At 42.2% G+C, this 21,270-nt stretch overlaps 1 protein-coding gene across 5 annotated transcripts in view; it reads left to right on the top strand.

Annotated features, from left to right (window-relative positions):
• The window catches only part of fbxw7 (F-box and WD repeat domain containing 7), a 123,810-nt gene that overhangs the window by 87,449 nt on the left and 15,091 nt on the right, over positions 1–21,270 (top strand). For 4 of the 5 annotated variants that reach the window (XM_083982868.1, XM_083982869.1, XM_083982870.1 and 1 more), the window contains 5 exons: positions 12,871–12,953; positions 14,548–14,689; positions 17,896–18,030; positions 20,407–20,530; positions 20,690–20,826. In XM_083982868.1, coding sequence (XP_083838994.1) covers positions 12,871–12,953; positions 14,548–14,689; positions 17,896–18,030; positions 20,407–20,530; positions 20,690–20,826 — 621 coding nt within the window. Of the gene's footprint in view, positions 1–7,930; positions 8,461–12,870; positions 12,954–14,547; positions 14,690–17,895; positions 18,031–20,406; positions 20,531–20,689; positions 20,827–21,270 lie in introns of those variants that run through there. The other variant, XM_083982872.1, reaches the window with a different exon arrangement.

The raw sequence follows: 21,270 nt of genomic DNA, 5'->3' as shown, positions 1-21,270 counted from the left end.
GCCTTTTTGATCTGTCTTTCAAGAAAGAAAAGAAAGAAGTGTCCATTATGGGACTCTGTGTGCGATCAGACATGGCAGTTGATAACAGTCAAGTTGCGCACTAAAAAGGTTGCCATCACCCACTCTGCTGGTGGTCCTCCAGAGATAACAATAATCCCACACAGACACTTAAGACAAGAGGCTTGGCTTTCAAAGCATGGCCAGTAGACACATCTAAACAAGATCAAATGTGCCCTTCAATTTCTGGAAATTGCCTCCTTCACCAATATGGGAGTCACGTATTTCACTCTTATCAAATGTTTGTTTGGTTTGTTTTTATTCGTCATTCATTCGTCCGTTTGTGCCACTTCTCTACCTGGCTGTCAGAAGCAGGGCTGACAAAATAAGACACTCATTTTCAACTTTCATCTGAACAAACCTGCAAAATGCTGTATTCACCTGTATTTTTCCCAAATTACCAGAGTGCCTTTGTCGATTTCCCAGAGGGGAATTGGATCATGTTACAGTTGCTCCCTCAAGAATAGAAAACATGTGACAGTGTCTGGTGTAATTGCAGAGTTTAAAGATTGCACTAGTTCGAAAGAACAGGAGAATAATTGCACCTGGTATTACACAGATAATGGAGGTATTTAATTGTTGCCTTCGTTTGTACTGTTATGTCAGAATTGCAGAGTTATTATTGAATAGAAAGTATGAATACAATATGTTTTAGACTAATATCTGTTGCCTGGGGTGAATTAAGTCCAAGGGTTCTTCGTTGTTCTTCCTAACCCTCACCTGTCAGAAGAATCCACCTTAGTTTAATCTGCATAAAAAGAAAGAGAGTACCCACCCTCAAGATAGAATATCTCATCCAGCCTCCCTCTCGTTCTCATCCTGTCTCCTGTCGTTCTTAAACATGTTTTTCTGTTGAAGAAGATACAGTTACACTTTGCTCTGTAGTGTTTAAAGTTTCTTCCCCACACTCGTTCTGTTGACTTCTCGAGGAAACTTCAGGAACATTACAAAGGTGACAGTGCCGAACCCCTAGAAGCGCTCTCTTTCACTTCTCTGCTTCTTAAGTCTTTTTTTTTCTTCCAGAGGAAGCTCGATGAGAATGCATATTAGTATTATTAGCAGTGCCACTGGCATGTAACTTTGAACTATTTTTAAAGGCAGAGCTCCTCTTCCACCATAACATGAGCTTAGAAAGGGGACGTGCTGTGTTTCTGTCTGTGTACTGTACTTCTCAGAATTAGAGTGTGTCATTGTCAGTTTCGCAGGTGTTTGGTCATAAGATTAAAAGAGGAACTATGCAAGATTTGCACCTTAATTAAACTGCCTTCCACCTCCAATCTCTTGGCCGAAAACCAACCTTACAAGATCAGAGCCTCCGACCCGGTGTCCCAGATCTCGTCTCACGAGAAACATTGACTGCTTTACGGCACTACGACACCAACACGCCCGGTAATCCGTAATCTCTTGTTAACGTCACCCACCTCGCTCCACAGATTGCCTTCTCTCCGGCTTCGTTGAAAACAAATGCACATAGGCGGAGGGGAGGGAGGAGGGTTGGCGGTGAATTTGTACGACAGTGCACTCTGAAACTGTAGGGGGAGCTCTGTAGAGAAAAGACCAAAGCAGAAAAAACTGACCAGACTTGCATAGTTCCCCTTTTAATGTCAGCACATTTTATCAATATCCACTTCAATGCACATCACTGCCTTCTGTATTGGTTATTACTCATTTATACATCGTTTGACCTGTTGTCCAGTCTGCTGCTGCTAGTGATTAAAGTTTGATACAAAAAACACCTCTCACTGCTTTTAAAGGATTTATTTTGATCAATACTTGTAATTAATTTACCAGAGAACTATTTTTTAAAGTCACCTTTGGTATATATAAAAAAAATGAAAATAAATGTTGAATAAAAATATTTCTAAAGAGTAGGTGAGCTGAAATTTTGACCTGATGGTGAATGTCACCATCACCAACCAACGTTACCACAATTCATCCATCAAAGTGACAACCACTTATCCTGTATTTACCAGCCATGGGTGAAAGACCAATACACCTGTGTTCATACCTGCTTATAACAGACGGTGTTAAATGGTGTCCTGTGATCACCGATGCACTCAGATTAAGGTACCTTCTCTTTCCCCCTTTGAATATCTGTATTTGGAAGAGCAAACATGCAGATTACGGCTTTGTTGGAGAGATAAAGGGTAGTTTGGATAGATGCTGTTCCAGATGAGATCAGTATCACACGGTGGGATGGGGAAAAATTTTTTTTTACCTGAGGCAGCGTGATGCGGGAGTTTCTGTAGTGAGTTCAGGTCAAGGCATGCAACCAAGACTGTTAGCCTGTCCCCGCACAGTTTCCCACCACCTTCTCAAGCACATTTAGGGATCTACAGATGACAGGCAACACCCTGCAGACACAATTTGGCTCCCTTTTGCTTCATCTGGGATGCAGAGTGGTAATTCTGGATGATTAAAGAGGTTTATTCGTTTCTGTGTAAATGTTGATGCCAGCCGCGGCCAAGTTTCACCTGGCTCATCACACACATTTCCATAACCCCTCTTTCATTTCTGAATGAGATATGACAACTTAGGCAGCATCCAAATGCAAAACCGGATAGGTCTATCACAGGGAAGAGGGATTAGAAATGGAAGAAATATGTTAATACCTCTATGGAGAACTTTTTTCCTGTACAGTTTGCCATTAGAAGGTATAGTATGTGACTTCGTCTGAGCTACTTATCGCATAGTATATTAGAAGTTTTTAGAGAAGTTGTTTCACTTAAAAAAAAAAAAAAAAAAAGTTTCATGGCATCTCTATGAGACCAAAAGCTGCTCTAAAACTCCTGAATAAATGTTAATGTTTCTCATTTCAGAACTTTGTATAAAGCCTTAAGTATTTGCGGGAGACTCTCAGTGTATTTTCACTTGATATATTCTTTCTATTTCATAGCACAGTTTGTTCAAGTCATCATGAAATGTTTGCCCATTTTAACTAAGCTAATAGTGTGATTTATTTTTTAATATTACATAAATAAACTTGACTTTGGACGTGCCCTTCAGATTAGACGTGTGCTGCAGCAGTGTAGAGAAATCCCTTCTTTGAATCGGAGCCATCCAAACCTCCTACCCAACTTTGCAGCTCGATCGTAGGTCAAATGTAATGAGGATCAGAATGAAGGGGGCTGTGGCTCTTGGAGAGGATGACAAATTAGTCTTTTTTTTTCTTTCAGCTGTTTCCAGCAAACTTCTGGCATTCAGCTGTTGCTGTGTGCTGAGTACTTATCTTATTTGATTTACTGTAGGGTATGATGCTTGTGACTGGTTGAGAGCATCATCCAAGTCTTAAAAATGCAGAGAATCACACATGAGAAAAAGAAAGATTGGAGGTGAAGTATACATCTTTTGCTCCCTCTTTACAGTTTTTCACTGCAGACCTGGACGATGCCTAAAAATCTTTAGATTCATGACTAAAACACAAAACCAGGAACATGTATACTCATATTCAGTTTTATACTGTATCTGAGGGTGTGAAGGCAAAAGGCAGCAATGACATGTTTGTGCTTTGTGGCCAGTGGCCGGCTTTGCTTTGAATAAAACATGTATCCTTTGACCAGTGAATGGTGGGAAATGTATGCGAGGCTTTCAATGTGCATTGCAGAGCACATGTATTCAATTCAGTGTATAGACTGATACCACAGGATCAATATCATCTTCCCTCAGCATCACACTGACTTATATTCCATGGGGAAATCAACTTCCTGGTCTTTTTATTGCTTCACTGAAGGTTCTGCGATCAATTTTTTAAACTACGTATTACAAAGTAAGGAGATGGTCTGTTTTTTTTATATGTAAATGTTTATATTACATCTTGTCCCTTTTACAATCCCTGATCAACTACACATAATGTTAGCAACGTTAGTTTTGGATGAGTATTTTATGACACACAACCCCATTCTCGTCTGGGCACTTCAGCCTTTCAGTGTGTGCATGCATGCTACATTGGACACTGGCTCTTTAAAATGTCATTGTTCTCTCTTCAGTGTCGTAGCTTTTGTACAGTTTTTTTTTTTTTTTTGCATTTTCATTGTGCCACTTGCATACATTTTAAAAGGCCGCATTTGCCTCAATCTCCAATTTCTAAATAATTGCCAGTAATTGCAAATCCTGACCCCTGTTCTCCATTTATTTTCCATGAATCCTATTGATGTCACAAGAGAGATACCACCGGCTCCTGCTTTAATTTCTTTTTTTTTTTATGACCTGACCTCCTCAACTTCAATGTTCCAGTCGCGTGGGTGGCTGTAGGATATGTTAATTCAACTCCATGCAGATGTTGCTATTATTATCCGGCGCAGAATGCCATGATCCATGGTTTCCTTATTCATCAAACCTCCCCCCACACGCATTGCATCTGTCCACCCAGGAATGAGCCTCACACTTCACCATTTCAGAAAAAAAAAATCTATTGAGAGGAGACCCCCTAGTCCTCATTTTTTCCACTGGGAGGACAACCGCACAATGACACAGCCCCGTTTAGTGATGCATCACTGCCCAGGAAGTATTTGCCTCCTTCAAGTTCACCTCTTCACATTAAACATTTTGTTCAAGAAAGCCTCTTTCTATAGAAGCATAACTGTTTCCCACCAACATCTTCGTCTTTGCAATAGACGGGCAGTCACATCCCTTCCCAATAAAAATCAGTTTAGAGCTGCATCTATTCAATTTTCCCGATTAATTCATTGATTTGGTGTAAGAAAATGGCAAAAAAAATATAATTACATACCCACTTCTTCCTTTGTGCAACTATTATTATAAAAGACCAACAAGGAAATCTTCTCATCTAAGACGCGAGTTGCTGCCATCTCCTCTCTTACTTATGTAATTAACTTAATTACTCAATTATCAGTAATGGTGAAGGTTTTTTTTTTTTTAAGCAAGTAATTGTTTAGTCATTCCTATATGCTTTAAAAGTGCATTTGAATAATAAGACATTACCATTGTAACATGGCTTTTTGCTAAATTTGGCATTATTATTATTTTAAGGTTACAGATAAATGATTCAATTAATCAAAAACATATCATCAACATATAATAAAATGCTGAGGAATCAATTTTTGTATCCATTCAGAAACTGTCTCGTCGTACAGTATCAGTTGATCCGGTGTGCTGAATCCTTGGCATTGATGCTGTCTATTTGTGCACAGTCAAATGAGACCGTATTTGCATTTCCGCCACAAGCTATCTACTGCACTGCGATGTAATGAGTGTATTTTTATACGTCGTCTGCTGTTCAAATATCGCAGCAGAAGGAGCCAACGTCTGATGGAGCGCTACCTGAAAATGTTTGCTCGTCGATAACAACAACAAACGCAATAGTCAAAAATGAGTTTGCTTTGAGAGACACCTGTTTTGTGCTGCTTTGCATCGGACCCGCAGGATTTTTTGGGTCCTGATAAGCAGGAGGTCAGTGTGTGAGAGGGAGAGGGAGGGGGTGGTGGTGGTGGTGTAGGAGTGGGAGAGGCCTGTTAATGGTTTAAAAACTGGCAGAAGGAGAGCGACAAAGGAGAGCACGGCCTATTGAAAGGCCACAGTGCGACCCCTCTCGCATGCCAAGCATTCCAATGTGCTGTGTAAAGGTTGGGCCGGCGGAGAGCGACCACAGGGCCTTTCTCACGAGGGCCACCTTAAACACACACAGACAAAGCTTGAAACGGGGCCGTCCGACGCTCTCTGACATCCACCGACTTCAGCGCCTTTTCACTGTGGTGGGAAAGTGTGACTAAAATGCGTGGATTTAGCCACCTGTCGTCGTCCCCTCGGATAATCATGATTTATATCTTTTACCACATTCACTCTGACTTTTTCTGCATTTCATGAATTACCATGGAAAAGGTTATGTCACGTTATGTCTGGTCCCAATGAAACAGACCAGTACTCTCTTTACAATGTGGCGTATTTTTCTATCAGAGCTCTCAGGCGATACGTTGTTTTTCAGTAACAGGCCCGAGCTTTCCTTCCTGCTCAGTAATTACAGGTGTGAGCCAGGAACAACTGAAAGACTGCCAAGTCTCAATGCGCCATCACCTGTGAATACAGCCCCTCCCATGATCCCTCATTGTGTCCCTCTGTTTTTGATGATCTAATGCCAGTGTCGCATGAGGTCAGGAGTAGAAAATGTTCAAGATTACTCCTATTCAGACTGAAGGCTTGGTCAAAACTGGTTTGAACTGGAATATCTGAAACATTTTTTTTTTTTTCCAGGAGAGACTAACGTCACGCACTTAAGTTTACTTTCAGCTACCTACAAATGTCAGCGTTAATAAATGGCAACTGGTCAGCTTAATGGAGAAGTTGTTTCAGTTTGTTCTCTGCAGCACGGTGACATAACGCAGTTGGCCAGGGACAGAGTTTAATATCCCCTCTTCTCAATTTCCCCAAATTAATCAAACAAAAAGCTTCTTGTGTATTTATCTTTTTTGGCTGAGCAAAGGAAAGTTGATGACTATTTGTCCTCTTGAAAAGGCAGTTTGACTCGTTACCGTTTACTTTCACCTGCTCTAAATTGGAGCCGTTCGAACTGTCGATGAGCCACCAGCGGCGTCGACCGTGTGGTTGTAGCTGAGCAGGTGCAACGAGCCTTTACCTCCTGTGCTGAAATTCAAATATTGATCTGTTCTACGTGTGTGCAAATGAGCAGGTGCAGCAGACATGGATCCATTCACACTGTTGCCTGGTGGGTTATCATGGCAAGACTTATGTTATGGTGGAAGACGTAGGTAAATGTAGAAATATCACCTGATGAGAAAACTCTATTACGTAAGTTTAAGTCCTGTGATCAAGAATGGAGTCAAAAATGGGTTGAAAGAAAAAAGTATCTGTGGCTATTGACCCTGTCAGTGTTGTATTATTATTACTTCATAATAAAGAAGAAATATTCTTGATACACATATTCTAACGCTGTAGTTGGTCAGGATGGAGCCAGTTTTTACTGCTTTTACATACTTCTGGATACATTTAATGTGAACCAGCGACTCATATTTTATAGAATAAGAAACTCAAGCCACTCACTGACCAAAACGCCAAACATTGTCTACAGCAGCCTGCACTGCATGAGAGTGTGCTGTTTCTCTTTGCCTTTCATAAAAGCAGCTCATTAGAAACACTCTTGGGTTCATGGACAGTTCAAAAAAACAAAACAACCCATAGTCTTGGACGGAATGATCAAAAACAAAATGTAGGGAAATATTATTTTCTGAACTTATGTATGTAAAAAATGATGTAAACTGTTAATTACAGTAGCTGATGTAATGCAGTACACATGACATCTCCTTTATGATGAAGAGAAGAAGAGATGTGAAGTACATAAACTTAACTGTAGTCCATCAACAGGCCTGCTGCTGCTTCAGTATTTGCAGCCAAATAAACACACCATTCAACATAATGTTTATGGTGCCTCCTATATAGGAGTAGTAGTGGTGTAGTCCCCTGGGTGGGGAGGAGGAGGAGGAGGATGGGTTTGGCTGAACTCGTTTTTTTTTTTTTGCAACAAGTGGGGGTCCAGCTCTTTAAGCCGGGGGACCAGCGCGCTCTCCTCCCGGTCTCTGCGTGCAGCCTCGTCTGCCACACATATGTCCCCCCGCTCTCCTCCTGCTCGTATCGCAGAGGATGCGCCGCCGCCGAGCTCCGTGTTGGTGGATGTTGTTGGACTGCACCATTCCTGCCGTCTCCACCAGGGAGGCTGTAATCCGATCCTGTGTGGTGGAGGTGGAGGAGGAGGTGGTGGTGGAGGAGCCGTCGTGCAGCCTGTGAAAAGGAAGAGGGCACTGCTCCGCGCTCTGACGCTCCTCTCTCTCTCTCTGTCTCTCTCTCACTCCCTCTCCCTCCCTCTCTCTCTCCACTCCTCCCCTTTCTGCCGAGTGTCACCCTCTTTCTCCCTCATCTGTTCACTCCCTGCTCGGCGAGGCTGGCTGGCTGCTCGGTCGGCGGCGGCGCACAAACCCTCCGGGATCGTCGCAATCGCATCGCATTGTTGTTTCACCCAAACCGAGCGAGAAGAGAAGAAAAAAAAAAAAACCTTTCGTTTCAGTTTCGGCACAGCACATCACGGCACTGTTGGACCTTTTTTTTTTTTTTTTTCATCCATCCCTTTTTTTCCGAGAGAGAGAGAGAGAGAAATGCCTTTACCGGGGGAATCTACTGCATGCACGCCAGTCCAGTGACGTGCCCGAGCATGTTCACATCAGAGACAGCGTCGGATTTACCTGAGAGTACACAGCCCTCCTCACACTGTCACAGCTTCCTCCTCCCCACCGCCGCTGCGCGCACACGTTTGGACTTCACCGACTGTCACTGAAAAAATAAAAAAATAATAATAAAAAAAAAAGAGGAAGAAGGGGGGAAACACACCGGATTACAAGGATGGGGTTCTACGGCACTTTAAAGATGATTTTCTACAAAGTGAGTAGGATGTTGATGTTGTTGTTGTTATTTTTCCGCCCGTGTCACCTCCAGCACATCATCATCACCCCCCGTTTCTCACCATTTAATGTTTGACTCGCTCCGTCGCCCTCATTATCTCTGACGCCCCTCTCTCACGGCAGATTGTGCGGCCACTGCGGAGGATGAACAGCAGTGTAGCAGAGAGAGAGAGACCCCCCCTCCAGAGACGCTGCTTTAATCACCGGGGCCTCTCTTTTTTTCCTGATATATATTCATTTATAGATTAGATATAGCCTATATCATGTTTGGCGTTAATATCACGACGCGGGGTTTGGCATCCTCCGCTTCCCATCATAGTAACTTCAGCCGCGTAAATAAACGCCACCACCACCACCGTGAGTCAGGGGTGATGATCGGTGCGTTTGTGGACGGGCTGCGGCTCTGGCACTTCTGTGTCCATTTTAATTCTGCAGTGCTTGGTTGGAGAAAGAAAAAATGTGTGTGTGAGTGTGTAATATCTAAGCCTATTTGAAATAGTGAAATAGTGGATGGCAGTTGGCTCGATGCTCTCTGCATCTGATCGCCAACTGAACTGTGTTTCCTCCCTTTCCTTATAAACCACAATCATTAGAGCTGGGTATGCTGGTGTATCATCACCTCCGTTTATGTTTTTTTGATCCATGCAGACTTTTATTTTGGTAAATACCTGTCAGTTTCTGGCACTAAAGCAGCCAGTTGTCCCCCCTCTCCCCCTTCCCCTCCCCTCCTCCTCCTGCAACCCTCCCCAGTTTGGGGGCTTATTATGACTCTACATTATGCAGCAGTGGTTATCTCGCACTGACCAAAGTGGCTGCATGTGATCAGTCTGCTGTTGCCTGTTGGAGTAGCCTCTCTCTTCCCTGACATTGTACACTCGCCTCAGGCTCCAGGCACAGATAATGGGTCACTGTGTCAGACTGCGTGAGGTAGAATATCCTCAAGGATGTTGGGTGTATTATGGCTGGATGGCAGCCATGAGACGATGCTCTCCTTCTTTTTTTTTTAGTTGGGGAGTGCAGAGTACAAACAAAAATATGAAAGGGAATCCATTATGCAGAGCGTGTAATGTAAACAGATTTGTTAATCATTCAAAATCTGCCTCCGAAAGTCCCGCGTAGGGGATTTTTTCTTTTTTTTTTGGTCTGTGTGCGTGTGTTTGGAGCTGTGTAGTGTTGATGCTTTCACTCAGTTCAGCCTAATGATTAAGTGAATATGTGATTCTCAATCAGTCGGCGCTGTAGCAGGTTGTTGTACATTTGAAATGTTTGCTCATTTGAATTCTCCATCCATTTTGTGCTGGAATATTCCTTGTGCAGCTCTTTTGCCTTTCACCCGCAGGAACTGAAACCAACACCAAGACTGATTTATTTTAATGACATGCTCGCGCCCATTTCTCCGGTTTGGTTGATTTGTAGTTTTTGCTCCTTATAACACTTCCAACAACTTGCTCATTCACTCCAAAATGGTCAGATTTCCTGGGGTTCAAGTGTCTCTCTGCGTAGTCGGACTGGTGCTGCTGATTGACGTGTGATGAAACTGTTTGATCTCTGCTCAGAAGACGATCTGAAAAGGAAAAAAAAAAAAAAACACAAAAGATGAGAGAAAAGATGTTTAGAGTGACTGATGCTGCAGGATGTAGCCTTCGTTGAAATGAATCCACATATTATGTAAGAGCGATTGCTGTCTTTAAAATATCATTAACTCTCTGTTTATCCATCTGTCGTGCTTTTGGCCAGATAGCGAAGGGGAAGCCAAGAGGAAGGAGGCAGGACTGATTAGTAGTGATTTACAAACACTGCGCTCTCTTGTTACCTTTTCCCAGGCTGAAACACAAGAGGCTCGATACATGCTCTGTGTGTGTGTGTTTTTGTTTTTTTCACGCCTGCATTTAGTTTGAGGCTTTTTGTTTTTACATGTACACACACACACAGGCGTACACAGTCAAAGCCAGCCAGCACCCCCCCCCCCCCCCCCCCCCCTTTTCTCTCTTTAGTCTCTCTCTCACACACACACACCCAGTGCATGCATACACACACCCAGGCTCTCCTTGGCTACTGAACTGCCATTGCAGTGAGATCACCGCTTCAAGAACAAGGCAGTCGGGTTCAAGAGCCGGATCCTAACGAGCAGCGATATCTTATAACCCCTCTTTATGTTCTTTAGCACTTTCACAGCCCCTCCTATCAGCCAGATATGTTAAACACAGACAAGTAGAACCTGAAAACCACGTTCCTGCGCAGCTTTGGAAAACATTTCGAGCACATTCACTTTTTTTTTTCAAACATTTCCCTGCCTTTTTTTTTTTTTTTTTTTACACATTAACATCATGATTGACTTGAGCTTTTTATGGCTTTTTCCTTGAACCGCTCTGCAGCGTCACACATGAACGAACCCGTGAGGAAAAGATCACAAATCATTGGTCAGATCGGATCACAGTCGAATGTCCCGGGGGCAACTGACTAACCTGCAGAGCATTTTGATGTGTGCCTGCTGCTCGTGTACACACACCTCCATAACGCCAGGCTCTGGTCTGGACTGGCATTGGCTTTGGTTGCATTGATTCTTACAAAGGGATCCTGTATTGATACCTAATGCGTAGATGCAGTTGTGGATACCCTGCTTATTACTGAGTATTTCTGAGGCTAGATTTCTATTTTATTTCTTTGGCTTTGATACTTTGCATGCAAAGATGCCCCTGAGGCTGGAAACACAGAACAAGCGCACACTCACCAAATTATAGTGACGGACAAAAACACATATCTCGAGGAGAGACATGTAATCACATGAGTGTAAATCCAGACAGTGTGGAGTCAAATACTCAAGGCCCGTATCTTTTTACAGCATTTTACAGCAACGCCACACTAACATAAATGAATCATACGAGCATTGTTCGCCTCAAAGGAGCAAATAAAAGTTATATTTTGAATGGTGGTTTCTGGTTTCTACAGCAGCAGGAGGACAGATGGAAGTTACTCATCATCCAGTACAGGTTGTGTCTTGCTGGACTGTAACTGTAGACCAACTGTTGCCAAATAAATCGCCCTAAATGAAAGTGCAAAAGCCTGAATTGCCATGCCAGCAAAGCAAAAAACAAACACAAAAAAAAAACACCACGTGCTACAGTGAAGGAATAAATCATTCACATACACAGTGATTTGTTTTCGTTGTAAAAATATACCCTTGCTGGTGCGTCTGATTTGCCGTGAAGCCCAGAGCGAGAGATTAGAGAAAAACAGTCTTTTGTGTCACTTTGTTGAATCTGTGGCTGAAACCGTCGAACCGTAATCAGATGTTAGCTGATGTAGCTTTCACTTAAACATGAAACATATTTAATTAATCAGCGAACAAGGCCACATTGTCACATTGTATATGTTATTTTTGCCCCGGCACTACAAAAAGAAAAAAGAATCAGTGTTGAGTTACTGTTTGTTTGTTTATTCATGAGGGAACGGCAATGAGATGGCGATCACTTGCATGTGTGGTGAGAAGCGTTGCCAGAAAAAGAGAGAGAGAGAGAGAGAGTGGCAGGCATGGGATGAGGAGAATTGGCTTGCCCAGGCCTTTACACAGACTCCTTTGTTTGCGCAGTAGGGTAGGTGGTAACTGGGACTGTGTGTATGCGTGTGTGTGTGTTCATGCAGGTGATATTGAATGATAACCAACTGACGTGGTCTGTTTTTCTTCCTCAAGTATCGGTGTGAATCAAAACCTCAGTGCCAAAGAATGCACCATGCACCCCCTCCTCCTCCCTCCTCCTCCTCCCTTCAACACTTCTTCTTTTCTTTTCTCTTTTTTTTTTTTCGAGCGCAAACACACTGTACACCCCGTGGAGTTTTTGGGTGTGAATGTGTGATTTCCTCTGGATATTATGGGGTGTCTTGTCTTGGTTGCTCTGGGATCACTGTTCACTTGTCATGTCCCTCCAACATGGGAAATAATCAAAACCCAAAGCACAGCGATGTAAAACAAGCACCTGCTTTGTTTCCTGCCGTGTTGTCACAATGTTGAGCAGCCACATTTATAGATGGGATTTTTCTTTTTTTGCATCTCTCTGCTTTCTCATTGAACATGTTAATAAAGCAAAGCTCTAGCCTATTCATTAAAGATTAATGTCCCATCTGCATAAAGCTGTTGCAAGAAGACTCTGGTCTCTATTTTATTATACTGAATTTCAGACATAATGTTAACAAAGTCTGTATCTTGAAAAAGCAATTTTCTGCTTCTACCTCAGTTTTTTAAAATAAACTTCTATGACCAGTGTCTTTTCCTTAAAAATTTGAAGTGACTTCAAAAGTATGCCATGTACTATAATAATGTTATGTGTTTCAACATCACATTCTCCTCCAGTTTTGATGGTATCTAAGATTTTTCTGTTGTTTCCTTTCTCAGATGAAAAGAAAGTTGGACCATGGCACCGAGGTCCGATCTTTCCCTTCAGGAAAAAAGCCCTGCAAAGGCCCAGAGTATCCAAGGTAAAGAATCCTGTATTTCACACACATAAGACATGTACTTGTGCTGCAGTGCCCTGCTTTTTGTCCCCTCAAAGGGATCAAAGGGATTTTAGTAGAAATTAAATTTTAAAGAGCCTTATCTCCCCAATTTCATGCTATGCACATATTAAAAGAAAAGAAATAATGAAAGTCTCACTTGAGGTATGAATAAAGCTGGTTTTATGTGTCTTAAAACAGAACGGCGCTCCACATTTCATTGTATCTGCAGCATGCAGCGCTCAGTCCCAGATGTTTTCTCTGACCGTAAATATTTAATGCACATGTTCGCATGTCGCCACATTAAAATTCAGACTGAACACAGCCACTTAACTGTAAATGTTGCCATCTAACTGGCGGCTCCATCTCAGTTTCCTCTCCCATTAAAAATGAATCAATAATGAAATATACCCCCAGTTTCCCATTTTACTGTCAGCAAGCAGACTCAGATGTGTGCAGGGAGCCCACAGGCTGGTTTCTCCTGCTGCCCCCTCACATTACCAGGGCACATGGACGCCACTTTGAAGTCCTGTGCCACTTTTCACGCCCAAGTTCTGACAACGGGAGAGTCTGGACCTGAACCTGAAGAAATCTGTTGGACTGTGTGTGTGCTCACTTTGAAGTCTTAGAGCCAGAAATGGAGTCAGTGTGCAGTTTATTAGGTACACCAAGCTAAAAACTAACAGGCCCCACAGTAAATACTGACTTTATGGAGGGATTTTTTGTTGAGAAGATGTTGATGCAACTTTATGGTCATTTCTGAGGATGTCATTTGTGGTTAAGTTGAACCGTATTACATCACACATAGAGGTGTTTTTATTATGTAACTGAAAGGCTAGAAACATCTCTCAGTGTAGCGTGAAGCACTTTCAGGCAAATGCCTCTAAAGCTTCTTCTGTAACCAACAGCACAATGTAGAGTTTGAAACTAGTCAATAAGAACATATTGATATTATTATTGTTCTGAAGCAGGAATATTCTTGTGTAAGAATATCATGGCTGCTGTTGGATCTAAACTTCTCAGCTGTGTAAATATTAATATTTTACATTTGATCGTCAACAACACAACCACATTTGATCATAGCTTGTGCTAAATAAACAAAATCAGGGTTAATCAATGGAACAGCTTTGAAGTAAAAAAGAAAATACAGTTTTTATTTGTATTTGCCCGCAGAATACAGCTGCTTTCGGCTCTGTTTTTATTGCTAAATCATATCTGTGATGGGCAAAAATGCTTTTTTAAGTACATCTTTAAATATTTAACATTGCAATAAATGCTGTCCCGTTTGCCCACAGGCCATATTCAGTCTTATTGTTGTTGTCAACATTTGTAGTCGAAATATCTGCACAGGCCTGAGCAAAACTAAGCACAAACAAACATCCTCATAGTGTCTTTATTATTGACCTCATTAATAGTGGATCCTCAATATGTCTGTCATCTCCCTGTAATGTTAATGTTTTCTTCCCTCTTCTATAATGCTTGCAGTGCTTTCACATCCTCCCTCTTATACTTTGCCTCTGAAGGCCTCATACCATGATCGATTTTTAAGTCGTTTTAATTTTTTCCCTGTAAATTGCAGCCCGACAGGAATTGTCCCATGTCCAGCCACACCCACCACATTTGGCCACATCCGAACAGCCAACGGTCAGGGGCAACAGAGACGGCGTATCACCTCAATCCAGCCTCCCACGGGTCTCCAAGAATGGCTCCGAACATTTCAGGTGAGTTTTTTTTATTCTTTATTCCTTTTTTTTCTGTCCCCCAGGGCGATGCTGAACCCTTGAGCAAAAGCTCATCAAGAAGCAGATGTTGTGCCCAATCAATGTTCACTTAGTCTCAGAGATAATTGCTGCCTTGTTGTTCTGGCCCATCACATTACCATAGGCACTGTAGCGTGGAATTGGAACTAGCCGTACCTGTTCAGACTTTTAAAAAAAAGAAAAAGAAAAAAAAAGAGCTTTAAGATCACGAGTCGACTGTAGACGTATCGCCTGTATGAAAAGTTGAACAGATGTTGTCTTTTGTAATCCTCTGAATTAATGAAGTTACTGCAGGAAGGATCTAAGGCTATTATTACCCTGTCATTTTTTTTTTTTACTGTGCTATCCATGGAGAGTAATGCTGACTTTGGTTTTTATTAAAAGGTCATTCTGTATCCATGATGAGCAATAATTTAATTTGATCTCCAACCACTCCAGTGATTACTGTTGATTTCTCTCGAGACGAGATAACTCTGCGTTTATTTTTCCACCGTATAACTGACCTTACTTCTATTATATATATACATGGTACAGCTTTTATCATTTCCTGTACAAATACCACACAATATCATTTTCTTCCATGTGAGACATCAGCGCTAATGACTCCAGACCTCACTGAAATAGGATGTCATTTAAACATATTAGCCTTGATGGCGTCTGTCTGATTTCCTATTTAATGGGTTGCCTTGGATTTTATTACCTAAGAGAGCTGTAAACTCATCATCTTTGAATGTAAATGTTTGAACATGGGAGACCAGTGTTTATTTTTCATGTATTAATCTTCAGTCATGACCTACCACAGTCTTATTAATACAGGCTACAGGCAGCGAGGCCTCAAACTTACATTCTGTACATTCCCGTCCAGTCGTAGCCTGTTGCTGCCACTTACAGATGGAAACATGAGAACAAAGCAGCGACCTGTAGCTTAAAGGATGAACACAAGGACGCACTGTTACGGCAAAGTCAACATTTACATTAAAAGATTAGTCTGAGATTTTGGGGAAATGCTCTTAACTCGACTTTGTGTCGAGACTTGAATGCGAAGATTGACAACCGCTTTTCTGTCGCTCCATTGTGCATGCATCTGCAGCTAGCAGCCAGTTAGCTTAGCAACAAAATGCACATCCAAGCACGCCTAAAAGTTGCCAGTTATCCAGTTATGTCTTGTTTATTTAAACTGTAAACAAAGCAGAGATTAGTTGTGATTTTTTACTGTATGTGGGTCTTGATAACTTGGCAAACCTGGCAGCCAACATACAGACTCATCTGGCTCAACTATACCTTGTTAAAAAATCCTAAAATAAATTTAAAGAACTAATTTGTCCTATTAAACTTAATCTTAATCACACGGCAGCGCCAGTCAGTATTATAACTGGCATAAAAGATGAAGTAATTGCCTCTTGAGTGTCTTTGTAGCTTATGGCGTTCACACTTCAGTAACCTTTTTGGTCTTTTTTGAAGGCTGAAGAATTCGGCAGGACTTTTTCAGCAGATACTGAAAGTGTTTCCCCCCTGAATGTCTGAGTTGAGATATTTCATCAGCAGCCCATCATCATAATGATTAGCTGATCAAAAGAGTTACACTTGTGCACGATCAAGCCAACCTGAATTCCCCGCATGCTCCGAGTATCAGCACTGTGATCATAGATGTTGACTACCGGTTTGTGTCACAGCTATTCCCGGGGGGATTGTTTAAAAAAGAAATCCGGGGAAGTTTTAAGAAATCAGGTGCTACAGCAGAAGTGGGAACTGACATGAAATGTGGTTTATCAAAAAACAACAACCTGCAATGAAGCGCTGGAGCTTATACCGGAGGCTGCTGGAGAAGTACACCGAGCTCTCCAGAGGTTTGATTAGAGATGAATAATCAGGAATATTCTGCGATTTACACCTCATAAAGATCAATGAACATATGAAACCTGTGGAAAATATCTGAGATAATACAAACCCACAAGAAGTTTTTTATGAACAGATAGTAAAGCAGAGGGTGGAGGGCTTACTAGCAGTCTAAACGAAAACTCCCTCCTCAGGTTGGGACTTGTGAAACTGTGGTGTTGAGGATTCTGTTTGAACAAAAGTACCCGTAATCTTTGGGAGAAGATGTTGTAACACATGAGTAACTGCTGCACAGTGAGGAGGGGGGAGTGGAGGGGGGGTCTCTGAACCCCTTGATTACCTCCACAACCAGCACCCCTGGCTACAGCTTTTAGCTGCCAAATTACAGGTGGTTTGCGTGTGCCAGATTTTCCATCCTGCCTCCTAGCCTGTAATCATTGTTAGGTTTCAGTGCTCCGCAGAGGAAAACAACTGTGGTTGTAACATACAGTGCTGCACCGTTCACCCGCCAGCATTAAAACAAGTGAATGTTGAAGCAGAAGCAACCAAAAAAATCCCACAGAGCTTAAATAATGCTGTTGATAGCATCTGGTTTACTGATGTACAAATTTCCAGCTAATGTGTTGGCTACTAGCAAATAAGCGGCTGCCTCTAGCAACCCTGTGCTGCAGTGGACGGCACGTAGGGAACATTAAAGTGTTGGAGACATCCTGCAAAAAGCTGGGTCTTTCCAAGATGCTCTAATCAAAGTGTCAGACTTTAGGGGGAAGGGAAAAAGAAAAAAAAAACTTATATAAGCACACCAGGGCATCCAGTATGTTTACGGTAAACTGGGACAATCAGCCTGTAACGCCCCAGCGCTGTGTTTTCAGTTAATGCAGTACATTTACAGCTGTGTTGGGTGGGGCAGTCCAGATGTGGACGTGCAATTAATAATATGCTGACGGCGTTCAACTGGTGCGTTGCCACCTGTGATAGCTGACTTGCAGTATTTATTTTGAGAACTGGAGAGGACAGTGTGCAGAGACAGGAATTCAGACTGCAGCGACATAAAAAAGGAGAAACGTGAATAAATCAAAACCTTTGCATCAACAGAAAATCCAGTTCACCACAGTGAAGCTTAAACCTTAGCTATAGGAAAAGCAGGATTTCATCTTCAGTTGACTGGAGTTGTGAGTTGCAGGTTTCAATGAGCCTTAACCCCCATGTAGTTTCTGCTCACTCATGTTAAGTCTCATAAGAAAGAAGCATTAGCTAAATGATTTGAAATGTAATGTACATTTTCATCTTTAATTTTCTTTTAAATCAACATCCGCTGTTCTCTGTTTCAGAGCTGGACTGGCCCAGAGAAGCTGCTGGCACTGGATGAGTTGATTGACAGCTGTGAGCCCACACAAGTCAAGCATATGATGCAGGTGATCGAGCCGCAGTTTCAGCGAGACTTTATCTCCCTGCTGCCCAAAGAGGTGAGTTCCTGCTGCTTCCATCTGACCTGAGCCTCCCATGGGGGAATCCGTTATTTCTAAATGATCATCCCTGATAATAAAGAGAAGAGGCGTTCTCTCTCTCGCTCTCTCCCTCTCCAGCCTTGATTCTCTGGCTGTCTTCCCCCTCACATCATCTGTAGTGGGTGTCGTGTTTCTGCTCCACATCGTACCTGACAATATACAGAAGTGTCACAGTGATGATAAGATCACATTCTTACATAACAACCTCAATCCACGGTATCTTGTGGAGCTGATCAAATGCTCAACACCTTGTCTGTCTCCGGCAGGTGTTAAGGATGAAGGTGAGATTGGTGGCATAGAGAGTGAAGCAATAGGGACGCAAGATTTCAAGGTGTTAGGCACGACTTGTACCAAAGCCAAATATACAAACAGTAACACGTGTGTTAACAGCAGGACATGAACCCTCGTATTTTTGTTTGTTTTCCCCTGTGCTCTCTGTAATATATTTGTTCCTTTTGACTTCCTTTGATAATCCTCCCTCTCTGTCAGAGATGCTGGAAATACTGTGAATTGGATGTCGCTGTCAAGTCATTTTAACAGGACAATGCTCATGGCTGCACCGTAGTTACAGCTGGAATTGATTGGGTGTGAAGCGGATCCGCAGAAAGTTTTGTGCCTGGCTGAAGAAGCAATCACTGACTCCATTCATAAAAAAAAAAAAAAAAACGTTTGAAATACGCTCAACCCTGGTAATCACTACTGGCTTAAACTGACTTTTCCAAGAGGCTGAGGTCTGTCTGGGTTTGTGCTGGGTCCTGTTTGGACTAAATCATTTGAAAACTTACACCAACACCTGGAGACCTTCAGGAAGAAGCAAAAATAACTCTTGAGTGTCAAGAACCAAGTAAAGACTCGCTCTCAAAATGACCTCAGGCTCAGTATTTTCAAAACTGTTTTTAAAGTGCATAAAGATTTCAAGTTTTTAGACAAGAAGAAAAAAAGGAAGAAGATGCTCAGATGATCAGTTAGTCTTTTACAAAGATAGGATTTTGACCACAGCTCAAATATAGATTAAAATCCAGTTACTCAATGGTTGATTGAGTAGCAGCTAGATGTTTTCAACAAATCCAGACATTATAGTAGAATTCAGCACATTCTGTAGGGAAAACGGTAAATACTAGTAAATATTAGTCAACTGGAGCACTCTAAAAACCCTTTCCCTTCTCATTACTCGCTCTATGACTTGGTTAGAAAACACAGATAGGTTAAGTCAGGGGCCGAAGACGATAACTTCTCATTGAGTATTGGTGAAATTGTCTTAACTTCATACTGCAACTGCAGTTAAATGGTCGACAAGAAATTAATCTGTACCGATACTGAGGATCCACATATTGATTTAAAAACACCAAATCGGTTCCAGCTTCTCAAATGTCTGGATATTATGAGTTTTTATGTCCAATATAGGGCGAATAAACAAGTGATATCAGAATGTTGATATGAAAATCGGCACTTGTTAGTATTTTATAGACAAATGAATCAAAAGAATGATCAGATAAACTGGTAGAGTAAATAACTTTTAAGGTTAAATAAGGGTCAGGATAAGCGAAACTCCACAGATCAGTGTAAAGTATCTTTTTTAAAGCCGGCTTTGGTTATTGGAGTCGCCGGTCAGTCATTTGGGTCAATCCTAATGTTCATGACACCACTCATGAATTTCTCACACAGCACGTTGCGGGGTCAGTATGTTCTCGGGTTATTGTAATATAATGAAAGAACAATGTTTGCACAATGGGTTACACCTCATTCTGTAAAATGAACCCATAATAATTCTCTTTTTATGAGGATGCAGGGAAAATCGCCTCCTGACATAATGGTTGATCCTCTGCACAGCTTAAACACAGACATTGTGTATTGAGAGCTTTGTCCAAATATATATATATACCTGTTTGAATATGTCTGGGGGAAAAAAACAAAAAAACAACACGGAGGAAAAGCAGCGGGCCACAATGCTTTTTGTCTCATTGCTCAGGGGTCCAGATTTAGGCTCATTATACCAGGTATTGTGTCTGTATTTGCTGGCTTTGGCTTAACGAACTGTATCGCTGGCATCATTACCTGCTCTGTGAAGCTCCTATTGTTTTTTTTGGTTGGGCTTTCATAGAAATGTTGAGTCAGTTCAACGGTAATACAAATGTGCCCCCCTTCCCCTGTCAGTTAGATTCATGCTCGTACTTTGTTCCACTAAGGTTTTTTTTTCTCTTTATGTTTATGTGATTTTAGTTACTTTAGACTTAAACTGCTCTTCTATGAGGTGTTTGCACAGTCGCACACCTGCTCTTTGTGTCCTCCCTTCCATTTACACCTCTCACATTCTTCATCCTTGTCTTTCAACAGCTGGCTTTGTATGTGCTGTCGTTCCTGGAACCGAAGGACCTCCTCCAAGCAGCCCAGACGTGTCGCTACTGGCGCATCCTGGCAGAGGACAACCTGCTCTGGAGGGAGAAATGCAAGGAAGAAGGTGAGTCTCATGTCTGTGCGGTCTGGACTGGAGCCGCTGTGGCCGACGCTCTGACTTTTAAAAATTGTGGTTGTACCTGTTTTTCAAATGAACTTATACTGGGATGACGAAAAAAAAAGAGCTTGTTAGTCCAATCAGCTTCTGTCTCTCCTCTAACAGGCATCGACGAGCCTCTGCCCCTCAAGAAGAGGAAAATTGTCAAGCCTGGCTTCACTCACAGCCCCTGGAAGAGTGCCTACATCAGGCAGCACAGAATAGACACTAACTGGAGGAGAGGGGACCTCAAATCACCCAAGGTAGCTTTTCCTTCAAACTCGAATTCCCCACAGGATCGCCTCAACCGAGCCGATGTTACAGATCTGATATCAAAAGACTCGGAGTCACAGAACGGTGGTTCAATAAAGGGTTTAAAAGTGTGAGGCTGATGGAAAGTTAGTGATGAGCCGGGTCCGCGCTTTGCAGCATTCATGTTGAATGATAACCGAGCTGGAGCACAGGGGTGATCCTATTCCCCTTCAATCTAAAGGGCTCCATCTGTCTTTTGCCTGCTCAGGGGTTTCCCATAAAGCATGACCAGCAGGCTGGAGTTGATCCTAAATGGGCCTTGGACGCCTTTGCTGCTTTAGAAACAGCCTGCAGGTCATTTCAGTATACGCACGCTGATGTAAATGTGGTTACTGTGCTCTTCACACTACTTTGCATATATGCAGTGTGCTCCGTCTTTTGCTGAGCTAGCAGTT

Source organism: Trachurus trachurus (genome assembly GCF_905171665.1).
Source record: "Trachurus trachurus genome assembly, chromosome: 1".
Lineage (NCBI taxonomy): Eukaryota > Metazoa > Chordata > Actinopteri > Carangiformes > Carangidae > Trachurus > Trachurus trachurus.
Note: the sequence above shows the minus strand (reverse complement) of the source record. Positions and strands in the feature narration are given on the sequence as shown.